At 36.5% G+C, this 23,187-nt stretch overlaps 1 protein-coding gene across 1 annotated transcript in view; it reads right to left on the bottom strand.

The window, feature by feature from the left end:
* Window positions 1-23,187, bottom strand: part of dennd1b (DENN/MADD domain containing 1B) — a 393,949-nt gene that overhangs the window by 183,087 nt on the left and 187,675 nt on the right. The window contains exons 4-7 of the mRNA XM_039734662.1: window positions 22,882-22,931; window positions 21,474-21,593; window positions 17,288-17,357; window positions 16,007-16,087 (exon numbers count right to left, since the gene is read on the bottom strand). Coding sequence (XP_039590596.1) covers window positions 16,007-16,087; window positions 17,288-17,357; window positions 21,474-21,593; window positions 22,882-22,931 — 321 coding nt within the window. The remainder of the gene's footprint in view (window positions 1-16,006; window positions 16,088-17,287; window positions 17,358-21,473; window positions 21,594-22,881; window positions 22,932-23,187) is intronic.

Raw genomic sequence — 23,187 nt, 5'->3', positions numbered from 1 at the left:
TGTAGTATTTTGCAGAGTTTTAAGGGTGCCTGCTTTAGGTGCATACAGTATGCGTCACACTAGTGACTACTGGTCACTATCAGTGCCAGCCCAATGAAAACATTGATCTTTGAGGAGCTTATAAGACAGGTATGCTCTTTTACATATTTCTACAGCTGGATCATGAAACAAGTTTTTCTTTTTATTTTACAGACTTCAGGCAAAACATTAGAAGTCATAATAATGGAATCAAAGGCGCCACCTGGTGGATTTTCAATGATGTTTTTGTTTTTTTAATACGCTAATCTGAACTGGTTTTTAGGGGCCAGCACCTAAGGTACTGGTCCCTGTCTGTGTTTTAGAGTTCAGCCAATACTTTTTTCTGTAAACGTAAAACCTCTAGTAACACAAAATCATCAATTTTGTCTGAAATTAGACATTTTGATAAAAATAGATTTGAAAAAAAAATTGATGACTTTCTCCATTCAACAAAAAATAGTTTAGAATTTCAAAAATATTTCAGAATATTCACATCAAAACATCAGAATGGGAAAAAAATGTGATCTCATGATTTAGAATGTGTCATGATTGTTGGCAGACAGGCTGTTTTGAGTATTTCTGTAACTGATGAACTCCTTGAATTTTCACACACAGAAGTCACTAGACTTTACTCAGAATGGTATGAAAAATTAAAAAAAAAACATCAATAAGTGGCAATTCCGTGGACAGAAATGCTTTGTTGATGAGAAAACTTAGACGAGAACGACCAGACTTGTATGAGCTGAAAGGCTACGGTAACTCAAAAAAATACTGTGTACATCCATGGAGAGCAGAAAAGCCTCCTAGACTGCACAATACATCAAACATTGATACGGAAGGGCTGAACAGTAGAAGACTACGTCAGGTCCTACTCCTGTTAGACAAGAACAGAAAGGTGAGACTGCAGTGGGCACGGATTCACCAAAATTGCACAGCTGAAGACTAGAAAACTGTCAACAGGTCTGATAAATCTCAAATAGTTCTGAGGCATACAGATGGCAGGGTCAGAATTTAGAATCAGAAGCATGAAGCCATGTACCCAGCCTGCCTTGTGTCTACAGTTCAGGCTGGTGGTAAAAGACTAATGATTCGAGGAATGTTTTCTTGGCACACTCAAGGCCTGTTAATACCAATCAATCACTGTTTGAATGCCACAATCTGAGTATTGCTGTTGACCATGTCCATCCATTCATGGCCACAATTTATTATTCTTCTAATGGCTACTTCCATTATGGCTATGCACAATGCAACAATACAAAAGTCATCTCAAACTGGTTTAATTAACATAACTTCAGTGGCCTTCTCAGTCACCAGATCTGAAGCCAACATTACAACATGAGATTCACAGCACAAATGTGCAGCACACAAATCTACAGAAATTGTATTATGCAATCATGACAACATGGACCAGAATCTTAAAAGTATGTTTCCATTATCTTGTGGAATCCACCTCATGATAAATTGAGACTGTCTTGACAGCGAAAGGAGGCCCTATCCAGTACCAGAATATTGGTCCTAAGACTTTGCTCAAGGAGTGCAGGTTTTTTTTATGATTTTAAAAGGGAAGCAAATTTGATTGTGAACTGTTGAAAAAGTTCAGCCACTGATTTAAGAGATGGGACAGACACACAAACAGACATACATCACAACCGGTAATGACCAACTACTATTTAAGGATTATTTAAATATGCAAATCTATCAATAACCTGACACAGAAAATTTGACTTCACAGTATTTTCGTCTCTACTGCTACATGTGAAGTAAAAAAAAAACAAAGCTCACTCACACAGATGTTTCAAATTTTAACATTACTCTCTATATTATTTTAGATATTACTTTGTATTTAAGACAATTTTAAGGTTACATAAACTGAAACTGCACCCTGGAATTCTACAGCCCATTGTTGCACTTATGATATATTCAGATACGCTGCCATATACTGTACTTACTCAGGCCTTGATGGCCTGTTTGAAATAAGCAGCTTTGTACCTACAGTCAGTGTGCCATTTGTAATTAAGTGAAAATGAAACTTTATTTGTCAATCATCTAGTGACAACATTAAAGAGAAACAGAACAGTTCAACAGCCTAAAAATAGTGACCCATAGTTGAAACTCTGGCTAGGATAATGACATTAAGGATATTTGCAGTCAATTTTTCCCAGTACAACATACATGTAATATATTGCAACATTTTGCTCTGTGTTTGCCACAGTTAGAAAGCCAATGACACAACACAAAAATAAAGCCCTGAGACATCCAGTGTTGTCAGATTGTGACACAGCTTGCATATTTTCAGAGCACAGAATAAATACTGTAAAGTCAGACAATGTTAATATAATATAAAATATTAATTTAAACAAATAGTATGTTTTGTAATATTTATTACTACCCCATACACACACATACACATCCCGCCTTCCTGCCAGCACACCACACAGAGAAACACCTGCTTAAATCTTAAGCAGACTCCTCTTCACTAGTTTATTTAGCTTTACCCGTTACAGCATTGTCAGTATCTTTAATCTTAATTTCTAACCTGCCAGGAGTACTTAATGACTCACTGGTTCTCTGATTGGCATTAGCATCATTGATAATTTTAATCATAAGATGCTTGTATGATTAAAAATGACACCATAAAATAGATGGTGATTTTTTTCCTGTATTCCTGTTTCCTTTCTCCTGCCTAAAATCTAACTGAAGACATACTGCATTCATTTTGTGATATGGACAGTTAAATCAGTAAACCTTTAAAAAGAAACTGGATACAGTAAAATAACACATTAAAACTTTAACTTAGTTACAGTAATTACAGCTTCATCAGACAAGTTGTAAAGTTGAAAAAATATATATTTTTGTAAAAAAAATGTAAAGCACTGAAAACGAAAGATGAAATTCTGCACTTTAAACTCTTTCATTTCATTGCAAATTTCATATACACTGCACAAATATTTTTGCAAAAAACTTAATTGTAGAGTATGTATAACTAAACAAACAAATTTGACTAGCTAAGCCATAGCCCCTGGAATTAGTCCAGCATCTGCCAAACTCTAATAAGGTAAGGCACATAATGACTTTTTTTAATAATTTTTGATATTTTTTTACATAATTGAATCAATAACATACTTTGAAACTCCAGATTTTTTTAATATGTTATTGCATACAGGTATACTATATATACAGTACACTATGTGTATATACAAAATCCATTACACACATGCACAGATGTACACAAATATTGTATATGCATTAATTTACAACTTGAGAACAGACTGAGCTTCAGCCTGGAAATATGGTTTGTGTTTTTCCTTCTATGTTATTTTAATCCTGATAGGTCCCTTTGATTCTGAGTTGCTATATTACACTTTTAAGCTAACTGAGCTACTATGTTGAAATTAATGGCACGTACTGCATTTACTCTCATATACTTTTTTTTCCGGATTCACTTTGTTATTCTCTTGAAGGAAAACTTACATATAAGATGGAAAATAATTTAAAAAAAAAAACAAAAAAAAAACCAAAACTAAATAATTGCATAAATGTATGCAATTAATCTTGATTAATCACATCCAACATTAAAACATGAAGTTATAAAATTAATACATAAATCATGAAGTCAATACACACTGAATCACAAAAATAATTTAGAATCAACACAACGGAATCAAAAAAATGGCGTAGTTTAAAATTATTTAAACTGGCATACACTTAAACAATGATTTTAAACCTGAACTTTGAAAAAATACTACCTGAGTAAGTACAACCTGAATTTGAATGCCTTCCCGAAAGGTGTGTTGAAAAAAAGGCAATAAGAAAACGAGGCCAATGTAATAATTATCAAATTGGCATAGCATATGAGACACAGATGTGTCAAAGTAAAGAAACAATTGAAACGACTGTTGACTTTGAATGCACTGTTAAAGGTTGATGTAACTGAAAGACAAGCATCGCTTAAATGGGCATAAATTAAAACATATGTTAAAACTCTGCAAATACTATCCTCAATTGTTCATCACAATCAATGATTACAAATTATACTCTACACAAGTACTGTGTCTGCAAATGGCAATCTCCAAGCTGCTTTTCTTGCCCCTGTCCTGCCCCTTTGAACAATTTAAAATCTGTTAAAACAGTTGAGATTTAATGCTTTTGTGGTTGGTACAATCATGGTGTGCCTTGGGATTTATTGGGTTACAAAAACATGCCACAACAGAAAAACAGTTGGAAAATGTTGCTCTCCCTACACCTTTGCTCCTAGCATGCCAAAAAAGGATCTCTGTAACTGCTGTCTTGCTTAAAAACCGACACTGTGCATTACTTGGATGGTTATGTTGTGTTCTTTGCATAAATTAACGAAGATACTGACTTATTTTGGTTTTAGTGCCACTCAAAGAAAACCTATTTAGCATTTATGTGATATGACAGTTAATCGATCTTCTTACAGAAACATGAAAAAAAAAGTGTCATTTTCACTTTTGCAACTTTTCTTAAGAATTGCACCAGGAATGCCATAATCACGACTTCCCTGCACCTATGTCAGTATGTATAAATTAAGAAAATGAACACCAGTGCTACATATTGACTTGTAGCGCCCTGTTGTGTACGACGCACGTAATTTTAAACCTTTAAATTAAAATTTTATTTCATACTTTTTTTTAAGATAGTATATAAATATGGTACTAGATGTGTATGTAATTTTTCAGGGGCACAGTTTTTTGTACTATTGTTTCATAATGTAAAAAAAATTACATGAATATTCTGCCCTGACCGAAGCACTACTTGAGGCATTTGCCTCATTGACAGTCCTGGAAGTGCCAAAATTTTTTAACACTACAAACAGGATAAAAAAATTAATGTGTTAACTTTCCCAGGCCTAACATTAACATACATTCATTATATACATATATACATACATCAGCAAAACGAAACTTCAGAAGAAAGACAAAGTTACTTAGCTAATAACATCGGTAAAACGGTATCCCTTTCGCTTTTTCTCCTGACACTAATACATAAGCGAGGCAACACGTCGGCAAAATGAAACCTCCTAGGATATATATATGTATAAAAAACATAAACACACCCATACAGACATCGGATTATACAGAAGTTCCGTTCCTGCGGACAATTGTAACATGGTTTTATATGTAAGATGGAACTTGCAGTGAAAATATCCATTAAAAAAATTGCAAAATGCATAATACTTTGAAACATTTTTCTGTAAAATAAGTTCTAAAGTTAATAAAAGGACAGAGAAATAATTCTACTGTATTTTTTCACAAAAAAACATAATTTGAACTAAACTGTACATAAGGTATGTACAGTGTGTCAAAGTTGAGATAAAGCGTGAAAAAGGTTTTGATAACAATAAAGAACCTCAGAGTTTTAAACCAATGCCTAACTGATGCTTGAAAAAAAATTTGCAGAATTGCTATAACCTGAGACCCACCTGTATACACACACAAACACACACATATATACAGTATATATATTTTTATAATACATTTAATATAATAATACATTTTTATTTATATAGCACCTTTCCCATGCTCAAGGCACTTACAGAATATAAGAAAGAATGGCAGGGTATACAGTATATAGCATTGTACAAACCAAATAAATAAATAAAGAAGATTAAGACAGTAAATTCAGAGAAAGCCTAACAGACAACATAATTGATGGTCTAGCACACACACATACAGGTTACATGAGCATCTTGACAGAGAGCTAAACTGAGAGAGGGGTAATAAAGTCAGGTAGAGCTAAAAGCCTTCCTGAACAGATGAGTTTTGAGTTGTTTTTTAAAAGAATTCATGGAGTCAGCTGATCTGATTAATTTCGTAGGTCATTCCAGAGTCTGGGCTATACAGCTGAAGGCCCTGTCACCCATGGAGTGTAGATTAGTGTGGGGCACAACAAGATTGCCAGAATCAGAGGACCTTAGTGGGTGGGCAGGCACATAGTGATGGAGAAGGTCACTGATGTAGTTTGGCGTGAGGTTATTTAAGGCTTTGTAGGTTATTAGTAGGATTTTATATTCGATTCTGTAAGACACAGGGAGCCAGTGAAGACGGAGCAGGATGGGTGTGATGTGCTCACTGCTGCTGGTTCGAGTAAGGACTCTTGCAGCTGAGTTTTGAATAAGCTGGAGCTGTGATATAAGATTAGAAGGGCACCTGCCAGCAGCGAGTTACAATAATCGATGCGGATGTGATAAAAGCATGGACAAGTTTCTCAGCATTAGAAAAGGAGAGGAAGGAGCAACACGGGATATGTTACGGAGGTGAAAGTAAGAAAGTTTCTTAATGTGATTTATGTGGGTGGAATAAGAGAGGGAGGAATCAAAAATGACACCAAGATTCTTTGCAGTAGAGGCAGGTCTGATGAGATCACCGCCAAGATGGACTGGGAAGGAGCTCATTTTATTAAGTTGCATTTTAGTCCCAATTTGCAGGAGTTCAGTTTTGTTGCAATTTAATTTTAAAGAGTTCTGCTCCATCCAGGTTTTAATTTCACTAAGGCAGGTTGTGAGCTGAGAAAGCTCTGATGAAGTTCCACTTTTAACACTGAAGTAGAGTTGAGTATCATCTGCATAAAATGATAGCCCAGTCCATAGCTACGAATAATATGGCCAAGGGGAAGCATATAAATACAGAAGAGAAGAGGGCCGAGGACAGAGCCCTGAGGAACTCCTTGTGTGACTGGCGCCGAGCTGGATCTGCTGTTGCCAAGACTAACAAACTCTTGCCTATCAGTCAGATAGGACTTGAACCACTGGAGGGCAGTGCCAGAGATACCAAGCATGTTCTCCATTCTGGACAGTAGAATGTCATGTCTGACAGTGTCAAATGCTGCACTGAGGTCTAATAGAATTGATATGCTGGTTTGTCCAGAGTCTGCTGCCATAAGCAAATCATTGGTTACCTGTAGCAGAGCAGTTTCACAGCTGTGACACTCCCTGAAACCAGACTGAAAGGGTTCCATCAAGTTATTAGTGGTTAAGTAAATGGTGAGCTGGGAGGCTACAACACGCTCAAGAACTTGTTACAGGAAAGGTAAATGGGAAATAGGCCGGAAATTGTTAAGACTGTCAGCATCAAGACCAGACATTTTTAACATTGGGGTTACAGAAGCGATTTTAAAAGTGAGCGGCACAGAGCCAATGTCAAGGGATGAGTTTATTACTGTTGTAGCAGTCGGGATTATGGCATGAAGGCAGGATTTAAGTAGTGTGCTGGGGTCCAGTACACAAGTAGTCGGCCTCATCTTACAAAGCAGGTTATTAACAAACGCAGATGTGACAGGTGAGAACTTAGAGAAGGAGCTGGACGGAGCGGGAAAACAGGGAGAGATATAAACAGATGATGTATTTATGCTAGTTGAGTTATTTAGATCTTTAATTTTGTTATGGAAAAAATGGAGGAATTCCTCATATATATATATATATATATATATATATATAGTCACACACGTGCGAGTAGGAGGCAGCTAAAGGGCCTGAGTAAGTGTAATAAAACATCTGACCAGGGGGTGGCGGAGTGCGCTGGCTATCTTTCTCAGTTCCCTACAGACCTTTCCCGGGAAATCCTGCAAGGTTCCGGCGCCTCAGAAGACGTCACTTCCGAAGCCGGCCCCTTTGCTAACATCGTTTCCAAAGCCGGCCCCTTTGCTGACGTCACTTCCGAAGCAGGCCCCTTTGCTGACATCGCTTCCAAAGCCGGCCCCTTTGCTGACGTTGCTTCTGGTTCTGGCCATTTTGATGACATCAGTTCCTCTCCAGGCATTTAAAACCTCCATCTTGGGCTACTATAGCCAGTTCTAGTTTGGACTCTGGAAAATGCACTTGAGATTTATGATACAACAAACCCTTTTGCAGCTGGGAAAAACAATATATGGGTGGCTGCCCCAAACCTTTATGATGTCTTTGGCGTATTATTATTACAGTGGCGTAGCCGGCAGGATGAAGTCCCAGAAGAAACCGGGACATGAACATGAAATCAAATCAAAGTACAGGCAGGGGAGTGCGTTTGGGGCCAGGAAGGACAGTGCAGGCTCCGCTCCTCACAGCACCGGGCATATAACTTACCAAAGGGAGAGTGTGAAGGGGACATACAGGCGTAGGCTGGTTTCTGGGGATAAAATGAAAGGGCTTATTATGCTCTCTCGGAGGAGAGAGCTGAGCAGCCCATAGGCGCTGAGGCCCCAGATAAATATGGGCTATCCCCAGTCCAGCAGGCAAAAATAATACAAAACTGGTAATTTGATCCAGAGAGATCAATCTAGACACAGGCTATGACCTTCTGGGAGCAGGTGGCCTTATGGCTAAGGCCATTTGAACTATCCACCTGCCAAATAGTACAGCAGGTAGCCTGCTTTATTTTTTTAAAGAGCCTCCCAAAAAAATTTGCCCAGTCGGACTGGGGAGATTTCCATTTTATGCAAGAGCTTATAAAACTTGTAAAATCACCCATGCCACTCTCAAAATCTGGGAGAGCAGAACCGTCCTCTAGTGGATTTCCTAGAAACTACGTCCTACAAAATAAGTCTCTTCCACATAAACCGGAGCCTGTTTCTGAGTTCCCGGGCCGCCGGGCGTGCAACCTACCCGGGAACGAGGCGGGATGTAGGTGGAAGGGGGGAGACTGTTTGTGTGCTCTTGCCAACCCTCTGATGGTATCAAATACGGGACCCGTAGTCATTAATGGTTACAAAGTCAATGCCTTATTTGATTCTGACAGCAACATTTCCATTGTTGATTGCCGTTATGTCTTACCGCGACAAAGAATTAAAGAAAAGACCAGTATTAAATGTATTCATGGAGACACCTGGATGTACAACACCGCCCTGTGTTTCGTAGGTCAGGGAGGATCGCTAAAAAGAATTCCCATGGCGGTTAACACCAATCCTCCTTTTCCAGCGATTCTAGGGCAGGACTGGTCAGAAAATAAAAGCGGTAAACTATTGACTACTCCCGCTAAAAACTTAGGCCTAGTTATAGAGGAGGATAACTCGTCTCAAGCTGTCTCCACGCCGTGTACACAGCCGGCGGAGAGAGATACAGAAGCCCACGAGGGGAACGGGGAGAGTCCTGGACCGTCGCAGGCAAATACGTCATCAACCCGCGCCGATGAGTCGGGAGGAATCCCTCCCCTTGAGGTCAGACCGATCCTCTCTCCGACATTCACTTTCAGTTTAGACAAACACCGGCTTCTTTTAAAAGGGAGCAGTGGAATGATGACTACCTAAAATTTGCAAAGAATGCAGTAGTCCTTGTCAACGGCCAACGCACACACCAGTCCATGCCACAAGGACCTCACTTTGTAATAGAAAAATGATCTATTATATCGGGTCGCGGAACATGGGGCGGAGGTTCGGAAACTGTTGTTAATCCCATGAACCAACCAGCGGCAGGGTTTGTGAATTAGCTCATGCCCACCTCCTTGGAGGCCATTTAGGCTCCGAAAAAACTTTAAAGCGGATCAAGCTCAGATTTTATTGGCCGGGAATTAACAAGGAGGTTCGCCGTTTTTGTATTTCTTGTCCAGAATGTCAATTACGGCAAATTCCTAGGAGGGACCGGGATCCTCTCGTTCCCCTTCCTTTAGTTGATGTCCCCTTTGAACAAATTGAGGTCGATATCGTAGGACCCTTAGAGCCCTCAGCCCGAGGACATAAATATATATTAGTCCTCGTGGATTATGCTATCCGAAGCTCCCTTCTGCTCAGCTACATCTAAAGCAATCGCACAGGAACTAGTGGGAGTATTTGCACGTGTCGGTATTCCTCAAGAAGTCCTAACAGACCAAGGAACACCTTTTACCTCGGAGACGTTCAGGGAAACTGCAAAGTTACTGAAAATAAAGCACTTAAAGACCACGGCGTATCATCCTCAAACCGACTGTCTAGTGGAGAGGTTTAATCAGACTCTCAAGCAGATGCTTCGCAAGGTGGTCAGCGAGGATAGCAGGAATTAGGATCAACTCCTCCCCCTCGTTCTCTTTGCCTATCGGGAAGTCCAACAAGCCTCTACGGGGTTCTCTCCTTTTGAATTGTTATAGGGATGACAAACCCCGGGGTATATTGGATATTTTAAAAGAAGGTTGGGAAGAAGATGCTCTTCACTCTACAAATATTTTGGAATATATCGCACAGTTACGCGATAGATTTGAAAAATTCAACCTATTTTAAAAGTCATATGGAAGAGGCACAAGCAGCACAGGCCCGTTACTATGGCCGTGGCACGACACTCCGAGAATTCCATCCGGGGGATCGTGTCATGGTATTAGTTCCCACCTCCCATTCTAAATTGCTCTGCCATTGGCAAGGCCCTTATGAAATTAAGGAGAAAAAAGGATTGGTCGACTATTTGGTGAATCGTAGACCAAGTGAGCGGGTTTATCATGTGAACTTGCTGAAGCCGTGGAAGGAGAGGGAACCAGATCCCTCCTCCGCTCAGCCCTGCTCATTCTTTGCTCACATAGACACCCTTAATTTCGGCGAGGAACTAACTTATAGACAAAGACGGGAGCTGAAATCAGCTATCCTGTCCGTCTCAGAGGTGGTGAGTGAAAAACCCGGAAGGACCTCTCTGATTGCGCACGACATAGTGACTGAACCAGGGGTTATAGTCCGGGAGCACCCCTATAGACTTCCTGAGGCAAAGAAAGCAGAAGTGGAGCTGGAAATCAAGCAGATGCTGGAACTAGGAGTGATTGAGGAAAGTTATAGTCCCTGGTCCAGCCTAATTGTCTTGGTTAGTAAGCCTGACGGCAGTTGGAGGTTTTGCAATGACTTCCGTCGGCTTAACCAGGTCTCCCTGTTCAATGCTTAACCCATGTCTCGCGTGGATGGACCCCCTCGAGACGCTTGGACAGGCTGAATTTTTGACCACGCTTGACATGACAAAAGGGTCCTGGCAGATTCCTTTAACGGACTCCGCGAAGGTCAACACCGCGTTTAGCACTCCTAGTGGACACTGGCAGTATTGTGTTCTTCCATTCAGGTTACACGGGGCTCCTGCGACTTTCCAGCGTCTGGTGGATAAAGTGTTCCAACCCCATAATGAGTATAGTGCTGTCTATCTGGATGACGTCGTCATCTATTCCAGCACATGGAAGGAACACGTACAGCAGGTCACTGCTGTATTGTGGATACTAGGAGAAGCCGTGCTTTGTATTAATCCCAAGAAATGTTTCTTTGGATTAAAAAAGGCTAAATATTTGGGCTATCTGGTGGGTCGGGGTACCGTGAAACCAGTGTTCAAAAATAGATGCCATTGTAAAATGGTCTCATCCGCGAACCAAGAGGCAAGTCCAAGCCTTTCTCGGGTTGGCCAGGTACTACCGCCGGTTTGTACCTCGGTTTTCAGAGAGAGCGGCGCCCTTGACTGATCTTACAAAGAAGAGGGCTGCTAATCACGTGGTATGGACTGACAAGGCGGACACTGCATTTAGTGACTTAAAACAGGCTCTTACGTCAGCACCAATATTAAAAGCTCCTAATTTTTCTCTCCCTTTTATTCTCCAGATAGACGCTTTGGACACAGGCTTGGGTGCCGTGCTGAGCCAAAGTGTCCATGGTGTTGAACACCCCGTCATGTACCTAAGCCAGAAAATGTTGGATTGGGAGACCAGGTATGCAGCGGTGGAAAAGGAAGCCCTTGCGATCAAATGGGCGATTACGCAGTTGAGGTACTACCTCTTGGGCCGGGAGTTCACTCTGGTGATGGATCATGCACCCTTACAGTGGATGGCCCTTCACAAGGAGTCGAATCCATGGGTCACTAGGTGTTTTCTTGGCCTTCAACCTTACAAGTTTTCGCTAATTCATTGTAAGGGTTTTCTCCATGCCAACGCTGATGCTCTCTCCCGTGCCCATGACCTCTCGGTGCAGGACGCCCGACCCGATGGGTCTGAGCTGAGGGGGGGCCTTGTCACACACGTGCGAGTAGGAGGCAGCTAAAGGGCCTGAGTAAGTGTAATAAAACATCTGACCAGGCGGTGGTGGAGTGTGCTGACTGTCTTTCTCAGTTCCCTACAGACCTTTCCCGGGAAGTCCTGCAAGGTTCCGGTGCCTCAAAGAGACATCACTTCCAAAGCCGGCCCCTTTGCTGACGTCACTTCTAGCCGCCCCTTTGCTGGTTCACTTCTGGTTTCGCCATTTTGATGACATCAGTTCCTCTCCAGGCCATTAAAGCCTCCATCCTAGGCTACTATAGCCAGTTCTAGCTTGGACTCTGGAAAATGCACTTCAGATTTATGATACAACAAACCCTTTTGCAGCTGGGAAAAACAATATATGGGTGGCTGCCCCAAACCTTTATGATGTCTTTGGCGCATTATTATTATTACTATACAGATAGAGATAGAAATATATATATATATATATATATATATATAGATACACTCACCTAAAGGATTAGGAACACCTGTTCAATTTCTCATTAATGCAATTATCTAATCAACCAATCACATGGCAGTTGCTTCAATGCATTTAGAGGTGTGGTCCTGGTCAAGATAATCTCCTGAACTCCAAACTGAATGTCAGAATGGTAAAGAAAGGTGATTTAAGCAATTTTGAGCGTGGCATGGTTGTTGGTGCCAGACGGGCCGGTCTGTGTATTTCACAATCTGCTCAGTTACCGGGATTTTCACGCACAACCATTTCTAGGGTTTACAAAGAATGGTGTGAAAAGGGAAAAACATCCAGTATGCGGCAGTCCTGTGGCTTAAAATGCCTTGTTGATGCTAGAGGTCAGAGGAGAATGGGCCGACTGATTCAAGCTGATAGAAGAGCAACTTTGACTGAAATAACCACTCGTTACAACCGAGGTATGCAGCAAAGCATTTGTGAAGCCACAACACGCACAACCTTAAGGCGGATGGGCTACAACAGCAGAAGACCCCACTGGGTACCACTCATTTCCACTACAAATAGGAAAAAGAGGCTACAATTTGCACAAGCTCATCTAAATTGGACAGTTGAAGACTGGAAAAATGTTGCCTGGTCTGATGAGTCTCGATTTCTGTTCAGACATTCATATGGTAGAGTCAGAATTTGGCATAAACAGAATGAGAACATGGATCTATCATGCCTTGTTACCACTGTGCAGGGTGGTGGTGGTGGTGTAATGGTGTGGGGATGTTTTCTTGGCACACTTTAGGCCCCTTAGTGCCAATTGGGCATCGCTTAAATGCCACGGGCTACCAGAGCATTGTTTCTGATCATGTCCATCCCTTCCTGACCACCATGTACCCATCCTCTGATGGCTACTTCCAGCAGGATAATGCACCATGTCACAAAGCTCGAATCATTTCAAATTGGGTTCTTGAATATGACAATGAGTTCACTGTACTAAAATGGCCTCCACAGTCACCAGATCTCAACCCAATAGAGCATCTTTGGGATGTGGTGGAATGGGAGCTTCGTGCCCTGGATGTGCATCCCACAAATCTCCATCAACTGCAAGATGCTATCCTATCAATATGGGCCAACATTTCTAAAGAATGCTTTCAGCACCTTGTTGAATCAATGCCACGTAGAATTAAGGCAGTTCTGAAGGCGAAAGGGGTCAAACACCGTATTAGTATGGTGTTCCTAATAATCCTTTAGGTGAGTGTGTATAGATATAGATATATAGATATATATTTTTTATATATATATATATATAGATATACAGATATATATATAGATATATATATATATATATAGATATAGATATATATAGATATAGATATAGATATATATATGTGTATATATGTATATATAAATATACAGTACTTGGATATAAATATAGAAAAAATTATATACACATACACATTGGGTTTGAGAATGTTAGGGTATAAAAGAAATAACAGAAAATAAAAACAAGTTCTATTTGTTATAACATTAAAAATTCTTTTCTATGTCACTCAATAAAAATGCTTATTCTCGTTAGTGTAACTGCTCTTCTGTAGCTGACACCTTCATCAATGGCATAAAATATTTCATGGATGTAGTCCTTCAGATTAAAGAACAGGCGGTAGTCACCAAATGGCAAGGTCTGCAGAACAGGTTAGATGTGGCATCTCTTGAAAATCACATATTTGCAAATGCACATTTTGAACCTGTGCTGTGTGACAGAGAAATTGTCATAATGCAAAAAAGTACAAATAACAGCTTTCTCACTACTTTTCCTTAAATGGCTGTCACAAACGCCAAGGCAAATCAACCAAATACTGATCAGTTTTTTCACATTTTATCAGATGGAACTACACCATCATACGCAAATAATTGTGTCCATCAGTCTTTGGTGCTTGAGAGAATTACTTTGCGTCCATTACTTTATTTGTTGTTTTGGATGCTAGGTCACAGTCCAAGTCTCACCCCAAAGTATGAAATGCCTTTTTTCCCTGTCTGAATTCATCAGATCATGGTGCACCTTGGTATATTGGATGTCATAATGCTTCACCTCAGAAGTCAACGTTTTGGGCACTCAAGAGGTACTAGCCCTTATTCATGTTAATGGCCATGAAGATTAGATTCACCTGACTCATAACTAGTACCTATAAGTGTATTCTATAACTATAACTATATAACTGTATTTTCAACTGCCATAATATCATTCTGCACCCCATCTGCTGATTCTGTCATGCAGTATAACAATCATAATGTTCAACAGAAATCAACAACAAAGAATCGTTTAAACTACAGTACAATTTGAACTGAGATAAAAAAAAGTTATTCTTGTATGCAATTTATGAATTAAGAGGAAACTAATCCTGTACATATAACAAAGTCTAAATTAAGGCACATGTCAGAGTGTAATTTTTGGAATGTTTAACAATAGTTTTTGATGTGTAAGTAGTCCAAGCTTTCTATAGAAGAAAAGTTAAAATTATTAATCTGTATAAATGAATTTTAAGATTATTAAGCAAAGTGCAAACTCAGTAACCAGCACTGAGACATAAAAATTTAGTTAGCCTATCAAAAACAATGTAAAAAAACAAATTGTTTTAGTATCAAAATTAAGTAAGCTTTATTGGTTTATGGCAAGTAAATTACCTAAAATATAAATATTTATATTTTTTAGTTAAAATTTGACATGAAACTACATAAATTTCTATCATAAATATAATACATTGTAAAACTAGGAATACTGAACAAAGCATAAGCATGCTACCACAGATTCAAAGTTAAATACCAAACAAGTAAACCTAACAAAAAGACATTTTTTAATTTGTATAAATGACTGCAAATCTTGTAATTCCAGTTAAGTGGGATGGTTTATCTTACATTAAAACATGTCAAGTCTTTAAGACACAGAGTTCAAACAGCTGGTTCTCTTCAAAAGATTTAACAATCCAAGCATGATTTTCCTGTCCAGTAATTTTAGTAATCCCACACACAACTATTAAGAATATTGGAGTGGCATGGGGCACAAAACATCCCAATTTAAAATACAAATTGTGTTAGGAGCATTGTAACATAAGAAAACATTAACTACCTAATAATAAGGTAAAGAAAATACCATACAGAGCTGAATTATTATAATTTTGCAAACTAGGTTACAGATATGCTTATTCATTACATACAAACTAAAACAAGTAAAATGTTAAAAAAAAAACATATTAAATGTATTTCCAAGTATTAGTTTCACTGGAATTTCAAAGGGTGTGTTTATGATGGATGACAAATATTACACAGCCGTATCAGCTACTCAAGGAGCAACTCCTACAAAACCCTGAAGAGTTATTTACTCAGGCGAGTTGTTTCATCCAAACATTGACCTTGCTCTTAAACAAAAAGCAGTGAATCTCCAAAAAAGTTACGTATTTAGCAAAAGGCAAACTACTGTAAAAGCATTGTGGATTACAAATGAAACACAATACGATGAGCTGTCAAAGTACCTTAAACCTTAACAATGTGCAGTCATTGCTTATCTTATACTAAAGCTATTAAAACCACTTCAGTTTTAAAACAAATGTCAGATTTCAGCTACTCTGTAAATACCTACCACACTGAGATTGACGGGAGTGTTTGGCATTGGTACTGGATGGCTGTACAATGATTTTAACATATCATTCAAGTCATTTTCCTGTAAGAGTGAAAAAATACAGATGTAAATTAAAGGATGATTTATGAAGGAAAATAAAAACTTAAAAGTAAACTCAGCTGAGAAATAGCACTTTATAATTAATTTAAAAATATTATTCCACTTAAACCTGTGTAGATAATGCTGTTGCAACATTGCCTTAATGAAAATATATTGTTAAATTATGAAGTGTGTTAAAAGCTTTCAGCAGCTTCTCGTGAAGTGTTGACATACACTTAAGGTGAATTACACAAAACTGAGGATTAAAATTACAAAGAGTACAGTTGCATATACAGTAATGGGATTACAATTGACACTGTAAAAGCCATAAGTTCCATTTGTTGCTGTTTATAAAGACTTCACTTTTTAAGAATAATTTGCAAGTATGAAATGTCATAATTAAGAAAGGTTGCATTTTGGTTGTTGGATATTGATAATTTGTCTTTTGTAGAAAGAAAAAAATAGATAACACCATTGAAGTTAGAGATCATTAGCGGGTGATCATTACTCAGAAACCAACATAATGTATTTTGAAGTGATTTAATATATATTTTTAGGTAAAATACATACACTTTATGAGCATGTGTAGACACAATTAGTTAGAGATTTCTGTGTATAAAATAATAATAAAGTGTTTCTGACATTGACAGTGAGCACAAACAATGAGGTCAGATATTACAGGCACAATTATTTGCATATATACTCACAAAGATACATCAGCACACATGCACTGGCTTTATGTTACATTTTTTTTTTAATTTGCCAAACATATTTGTATCCTAAATGTGGCCAAACATCAGTGGCAACGGGTTTAAAACTTCAACATGTCATCCAGAATTTCCTGTGCCTGACACTCCACACATACTTAGCCCAAGATTTGTTTGTACAAGAACTCTGACACCTCCTGCACTGTGTTCTCAGCAGCTTTTTAACATTGTTACATGACAGCATACTGATAGAAGTTGAAATTTCAGATTTTTTTCTTACAGGAAACTTGCAAGCAAGCTCATCAAGTCAGCATTTTAAATGGGTGAAGTATGTACCCACAAATGAAGTTTTCAGATATCTATATATTAATATGAATGAAATTGTTACAAATATTGCTTTACTTGTAAAAAATACATCACTGAATTTATTAATCATGTTTATATTAAATGTGTTTTTTTTTTTACAGACAATTTATCACTTTTTAAGGAAACTCACCTGTTCTTTTGCTAAGTAGTCAGCCATCGTATTTAGGAGCTTATAATAAATTTCAAACCATGGTAGATAACTGTGAAGAAAAAAATTACAAAAAGAGCATTCAGCTTCGATGGATTAGGAAAGTGTATTGATTATTGCTAATAATAGTGATGGTTTCTATTTGATTTAATCACATTATAAATCTTAATTTGACATGTGTTAAGTATGAAAAACGGTGCATTGTGTGTCCTTGATTTTGCAGATAAGTAAATTAAGGAATAACATGACCAAAGTTTTCCCTTTGATATACATTTATAATAAATTTTGAATTTTCTAAAAATGCATAATATTGTTTAAAATACATAGATTCAAACAAAAGGTATAATGCAAAGGAACCAAATGCACTGCTGAAAAAAAGAGGGTTACTACTGAAATACTAAATAGAATAATTTTTTGTACAGGTAAAATGAACCTTTGCATTTTGTGAAGTTTATACATCTATAAATATGTTTGAAAAATCAAAAACAGTCTTTCCTCATTTAAAAAAATATAATTTTAGGTATTCCTGCTGTATTGTTTGTTGACTGATTTCTGTACTGTATATCTATTCAAGTGCTACTTCAGAATATTATTATTTATTATGCTACTTAGAATATTATTATATTATTTAATAAATGCTTAAAAGAGTACTTCAGTCTCAAGATCAACTTGATTCAGCAAGTCTCCGTAAAGTCACTGATATTTGCTTCATCTTTACTATGTATAATGTATTATAAAGTGCTAAGAACACATTAACAGAGATTACCGCATTATTATCAAAATGAAAAAATATGTATCAATGTATAAGACACTATATTATATAGAGTGGCATGGTGGTATCTTGAGTTCAAGGCTGGAATCCCTACTTTGTCACTATTAGTCAAGCATACTGTCCGAGAGTTTTTGCTTTCCACATACTCAAGTTTTTCTTCCACATGCCAAAAATAGGTTAGTTAAAGACTTTAAATTCACACTGAATTGAGTTATTATGAACAAGTGTGTCCTGGTATGAACTGGTAGCCCATCTGGAATTGGTTCCTGCTTTGCACTCAAAACCAATCGTCACCCTGGACTGTACAGAATGAGCTTAACTATGGATGAATATATAATCAACGAAACACTTAGCAAAACACAGAACAAGAAGCACATGGGAAGATAGCATAATCTTGTCAATCTCTCCTACAATATCAAGTTAAAAACTTAATGGATAAGGATCTATTAAATATAAGCAATCTTTTATGATTAAAAGGTACATACCTGTGATTAGATAACATATGAAAAAACAACTATATTATTTGTCAAATATTAAGAACATGTACATTTTCAAATGAAGAATTTCTATAGGCAAATCATAATATCTTTTGGGGAAGACAAATGCACCTAATAAAAACCTGAACATTTTATTGACTTTCGTTCAGAGAGTGCTTCAAACTTCCTCATTCTAGTATCAGTGAAGTGACGGCCATAAAAAATAGACAAATTATGAAATTACATCTGTCATAGAGAAAAAAAAATTCTTAAAATAAAAGAGTCTGCTAATTTTCTTAATTCTATTAAAGTATGCGGAAAACAAAAAAAAATTTGCACTCATGAAGCTATGTCCTTAAACTAACGAATTCTGTTTTGATACTTTCTTGTTCATTTGCAGCAATATACAGTGGATCAACTGTTAAAAAAATTAAGGTGGGGCAACAATTATGTAAAATTAATTGGAGCTTAGTATAACCATTCAGATTAAGAATATTACAATAAAAAAGTACATTCTAAAAGTTCAAAGAATAAACTGAAAAAATGAATTACTGAATATGTAAGATAAATTAAAACCAAATTAAAATAATGAGCATATCAATCAAATATCAAAATATTAATAAAAGTGAACAGTATGCTTCATTTCATAATAACCTAACTGTATAGCATCCAGTAATACAGCACACTGCTCATTATTATACAGGTCAACGGACAGCACACTAACTGGGATTAGCTCACCATAATATTGTATTCAAATTCTTCATAAAACATACACAATTCAGAACTGCAGACAGAGATGTATATTATTTTTATCATCTTCACAACTTTCTGTCGTATGCTTGATCTCCTTAGCACATGTTAATGTGACGTCTAAAACTATTGCAGACAATGCTGTTACAGCATTTTGCTATAATCAAAAAGCTAAATTTAAATTTGTGAGAACATATCACCAAGCTACACTACTCCAATACGTACAATAAATACTTCAAAAATTCAACAACCCATTCCCTTCTGAGTTTCATGTATTAAAATGAAAGGGTGATATGATTTTATATATCCATTGTTTGACCAAACAATAAATAAGTTATCTACGCTCATATACTGTATGTAAGTAGCCAACTAATCATGAAATAAAACACACAGAGATATAGCATAAATAGCAATAATTACCATCCAAACCTCAATGTTTTTAAATACTGTTGCAGAACGTTTGGACTACATGCTGAACAAAAACAAAAGCTCTCTTATGATGAACAATTTACTAATACAATAATCATGTAAGAGATTGTTGGCAGACTGACACATTACATAGTAATATTTGAATAAGTTTAGCTAGGATACAAAATTCTAAAACACAATTTTGGCACAGAGACAAGTCAATCATTAAAATCTTTCACAGAATCATCAGTGTTGGGGTAGATACATTAAGTTCTATGATAATTCCAGTCTGAAACATATTTACATTGATGCTTGTAAACGTGTTAAGATTTGCATGGAAAATATATATTGTTAATAAAGAGAAAAAAATGAGTTGAAAACCAGTGTAGTGTGAAAGAAAGAATTTTATTAGCGATTAATAAAGTTTAAGTGTTAAGGCTAAAGAGAAAGTAATTTTGATATTAAACTATGCTACTAATAGTTCATTAATAATATCTTATATTACCAGTACCACAATGTTAAAATACACATTACCACACTCAGGTCACTTATAGATTTCAGACTCAATCAATCATATATCTTTCATACCATAAGAGGAAAATGAACAAGTATTGTTCCTTTTTCCTTCCTCTTCTTATTGAGGGACTGCATTAACCTCTACCAGAAGAAAACTTTTAACAACAAAAGTAACTCCTAGTGATTATAGGAAACTACCATTACATCCTAATACCTCTAATGTCTAGAGGCGATTTCTTCATTGCCCAAGAATGCAACAAAAACTGTATCATTAAAGCACTCAGTTTTTTTTAAAGATTTCCCCTAAAGGGACCCAAGAACATTAAGCTTTCTGTTCTGGAGCAGCACTACAAAGGATTATCCATATAAAACTGTCTTGCTCATTAGAGTATTTCCTTGGCTAAACATAGGTGACAATTTTATAGTCTCAACACTTCAACAGTCAAGTCATTTTAGTGTTTTTAAAGACTTTTCTATATTACAAAGAATAAAAGACTATTCTGTAAAAAAAGCAGCATGAACATGTGGTTAAAATAAATATATATAAAAAATTAACATATTTACAATAATAAAAACATAAATAAAGCCATACTTTAAACAATTTTCATTATTTAATTTGTATTAACTAAGGTTCCATTTTAAATATACCTGCTTTCTCCCCAATATAAAATTACTTTGTCATTGTAAAAGGTATAAATATCTGTAAGCATATTTTATAATATAAATGAATAAAAATATGAAATGCTATTCAAAATGTATAATTTAGTGTTATATACAATATAATATGTCAAATGAAATACAATTTAATGTACAATGGAAGGGACGGGGGAAGCTGTCTGCTAATTAGCATGGAAACTTTGCATAATTATCACCAAACTGTCTCAGCTATATGCTACACATCAGTGCCAATAAAAACAGGAGAAAAATAATCAGAGACCTGTCTCCAGAAAGCCATAGATGAAGCATATTTCTAACTAGATTTAAATGTAATGAAAAATTGTGAAATGTTTAAATCTAAGCACTGTTTTTGATTGAGACAGAAAATTACTACTAAAGAAGCATCATTATTTGCGAGTTATTACTTATGGAAGTATGCTAACTTTAAATCTAAAACAGCTAATACAGAATATGTTGGCATACTGTTCACACATACTGTATATGTGCAGGATTATGCTAAGTTTACCTGAAATGCTACTATATAATGCCTTATTCTCTACAACAGAAAATATCTGATTTATTAACATACCTGAGAATGCAAAGACAGACCTTGCATCCAGATGTTAAACGGCAAAACCCAAACCTCTGTTTGCTGTCAAGGTCAGTAAGCACAAATGTGAAGTGCTGTCCAACCTGGTTTTGTGACACCCTGCAAAGACAAAGAAACTAACTACCATTACAAAACAATATCATACTACACAATGCAACCTGGGTAAAAAAAAAAATGCACTGTACATAACTAAAGCTATAATAATGATAATGGTAAAAGGTCTATTTTAATTGGTAGTTAATACAATGATTTCAAAAAACACAAACAAAAAAAAATATGCAATTTACAATAACTAAAGTCTTTAGATTTCATACAAACTTATTTGCATAATATTTGTTTTGACCTTTTAATCTGTCAAGGTTTATCAGCACTAACCAAACAGCAGTATGAAAATAAATATAAAATTGGCCAGGAAAATCTGGTCTCAATCTGCCATTCAGAATTCCCAACCATTTTTTCCACTTGCAATTTCAGTAATATTTATACTAATACTAGAAATTGAAATAAATTATGTAATTAATTCTTAAAATGTTAAATGCCCATGGCTAATAAGACAAGAGTTAAACCTCTCAAAACTGCATATTTATTTATTTAGTCAAAATATTACTAACATGAATGAACTTTTTCAGCCGTATGGTAAGAAACATTTAATTTTCAGATTTCATCATTTAGAATGCTGTTTCTACAAAGTGTACGCTCTGACCACTTGATGGCAGCAGCAATATTTCAGCCGTAGATCTTCAAAATGACAGTTACCATCCCCCAGCATTGCCCTAGTCAGATATAAACTAACACTCTAAAGGTATACTTAATATTAGATTTTTGCATTTGTTTACAATTATACATACAGCACCTTTCTATCGTTTATATATTTCATATACTGTATAAAATGTAAATGTATACACTTACATATTGTACACACAAAGATACATCTGCCTCTTTACTAATTATCCTTACCAGTTCATTTTGGGGTTGAGGAGAAGTGTGCACTGTCCCAGGGTGCCAACAGGGTGTTAAGCACATTCAAACACATATACATATAGACAGTGCACATTTCTAAATATATTTAAGATCAAAAAGTTCCCCCACACAATTTGTGCAATAACATTAATGTGATAAATATTCCAAAGAAAACATCAAGTGCCACACTACTAAAGACAGAAAATGTTTATTGATTGCACCCAAACTCAGCACAATAAACAAGACGTCCCAACTCTTGTATATGTAGGCTGCTTAAGTAAACAATATAACAGGGGTATATGTGGTAAGGGAATTAGTAAAAGAACAAACAGTAGGATAGCCTTTGAATAATTCTACCACAAATTTCACATCTATTTAATATACATTATAACATATTTTGTTAGCATATAACAATTTTGCATAATACCTTTCAAAGTCAAAAGGGCAGCAGAACTTTGGTACCATTTGCAGTAAGTCCTGAAATTTTAAAGAAAAGAAGAAATATTATATATATTAGCTTTTCAGGGACTTTGTGTGTAAATGGTCTGATGATAAACAAAAAACATTTAAAATTAAATAGTCAAATCATCAAATAAAGTGACAATGGCAAAGAGGAGAACAGAGAAAAAGTCTTGGCCTAAAGGATACTAAGCACTACAGACTTCCCAGTGGAACCACCCCCAACCCAAACCCTCCAAAAACAACCTGGCAGCATATGGATTTTTTTTTTTAC

The sequence above is a fragment of the Polypterus senegalus genome, chromosome 14 (assembly GCF_016835505.1).
Source record: "Polypterus senegalus isolate Bchr_013 chromosome 14, ASM1683550v1, whole genome shotgun sequence".
NCBI lineage: Eukaryota > Metazoa > Chordata > Cladistia > Polypteriformes > Polypteridae > Polypterus > Polypterus senegalus.
This window is presented reverse-complemented; position numbering and strand designations above follow the sequence as displayed.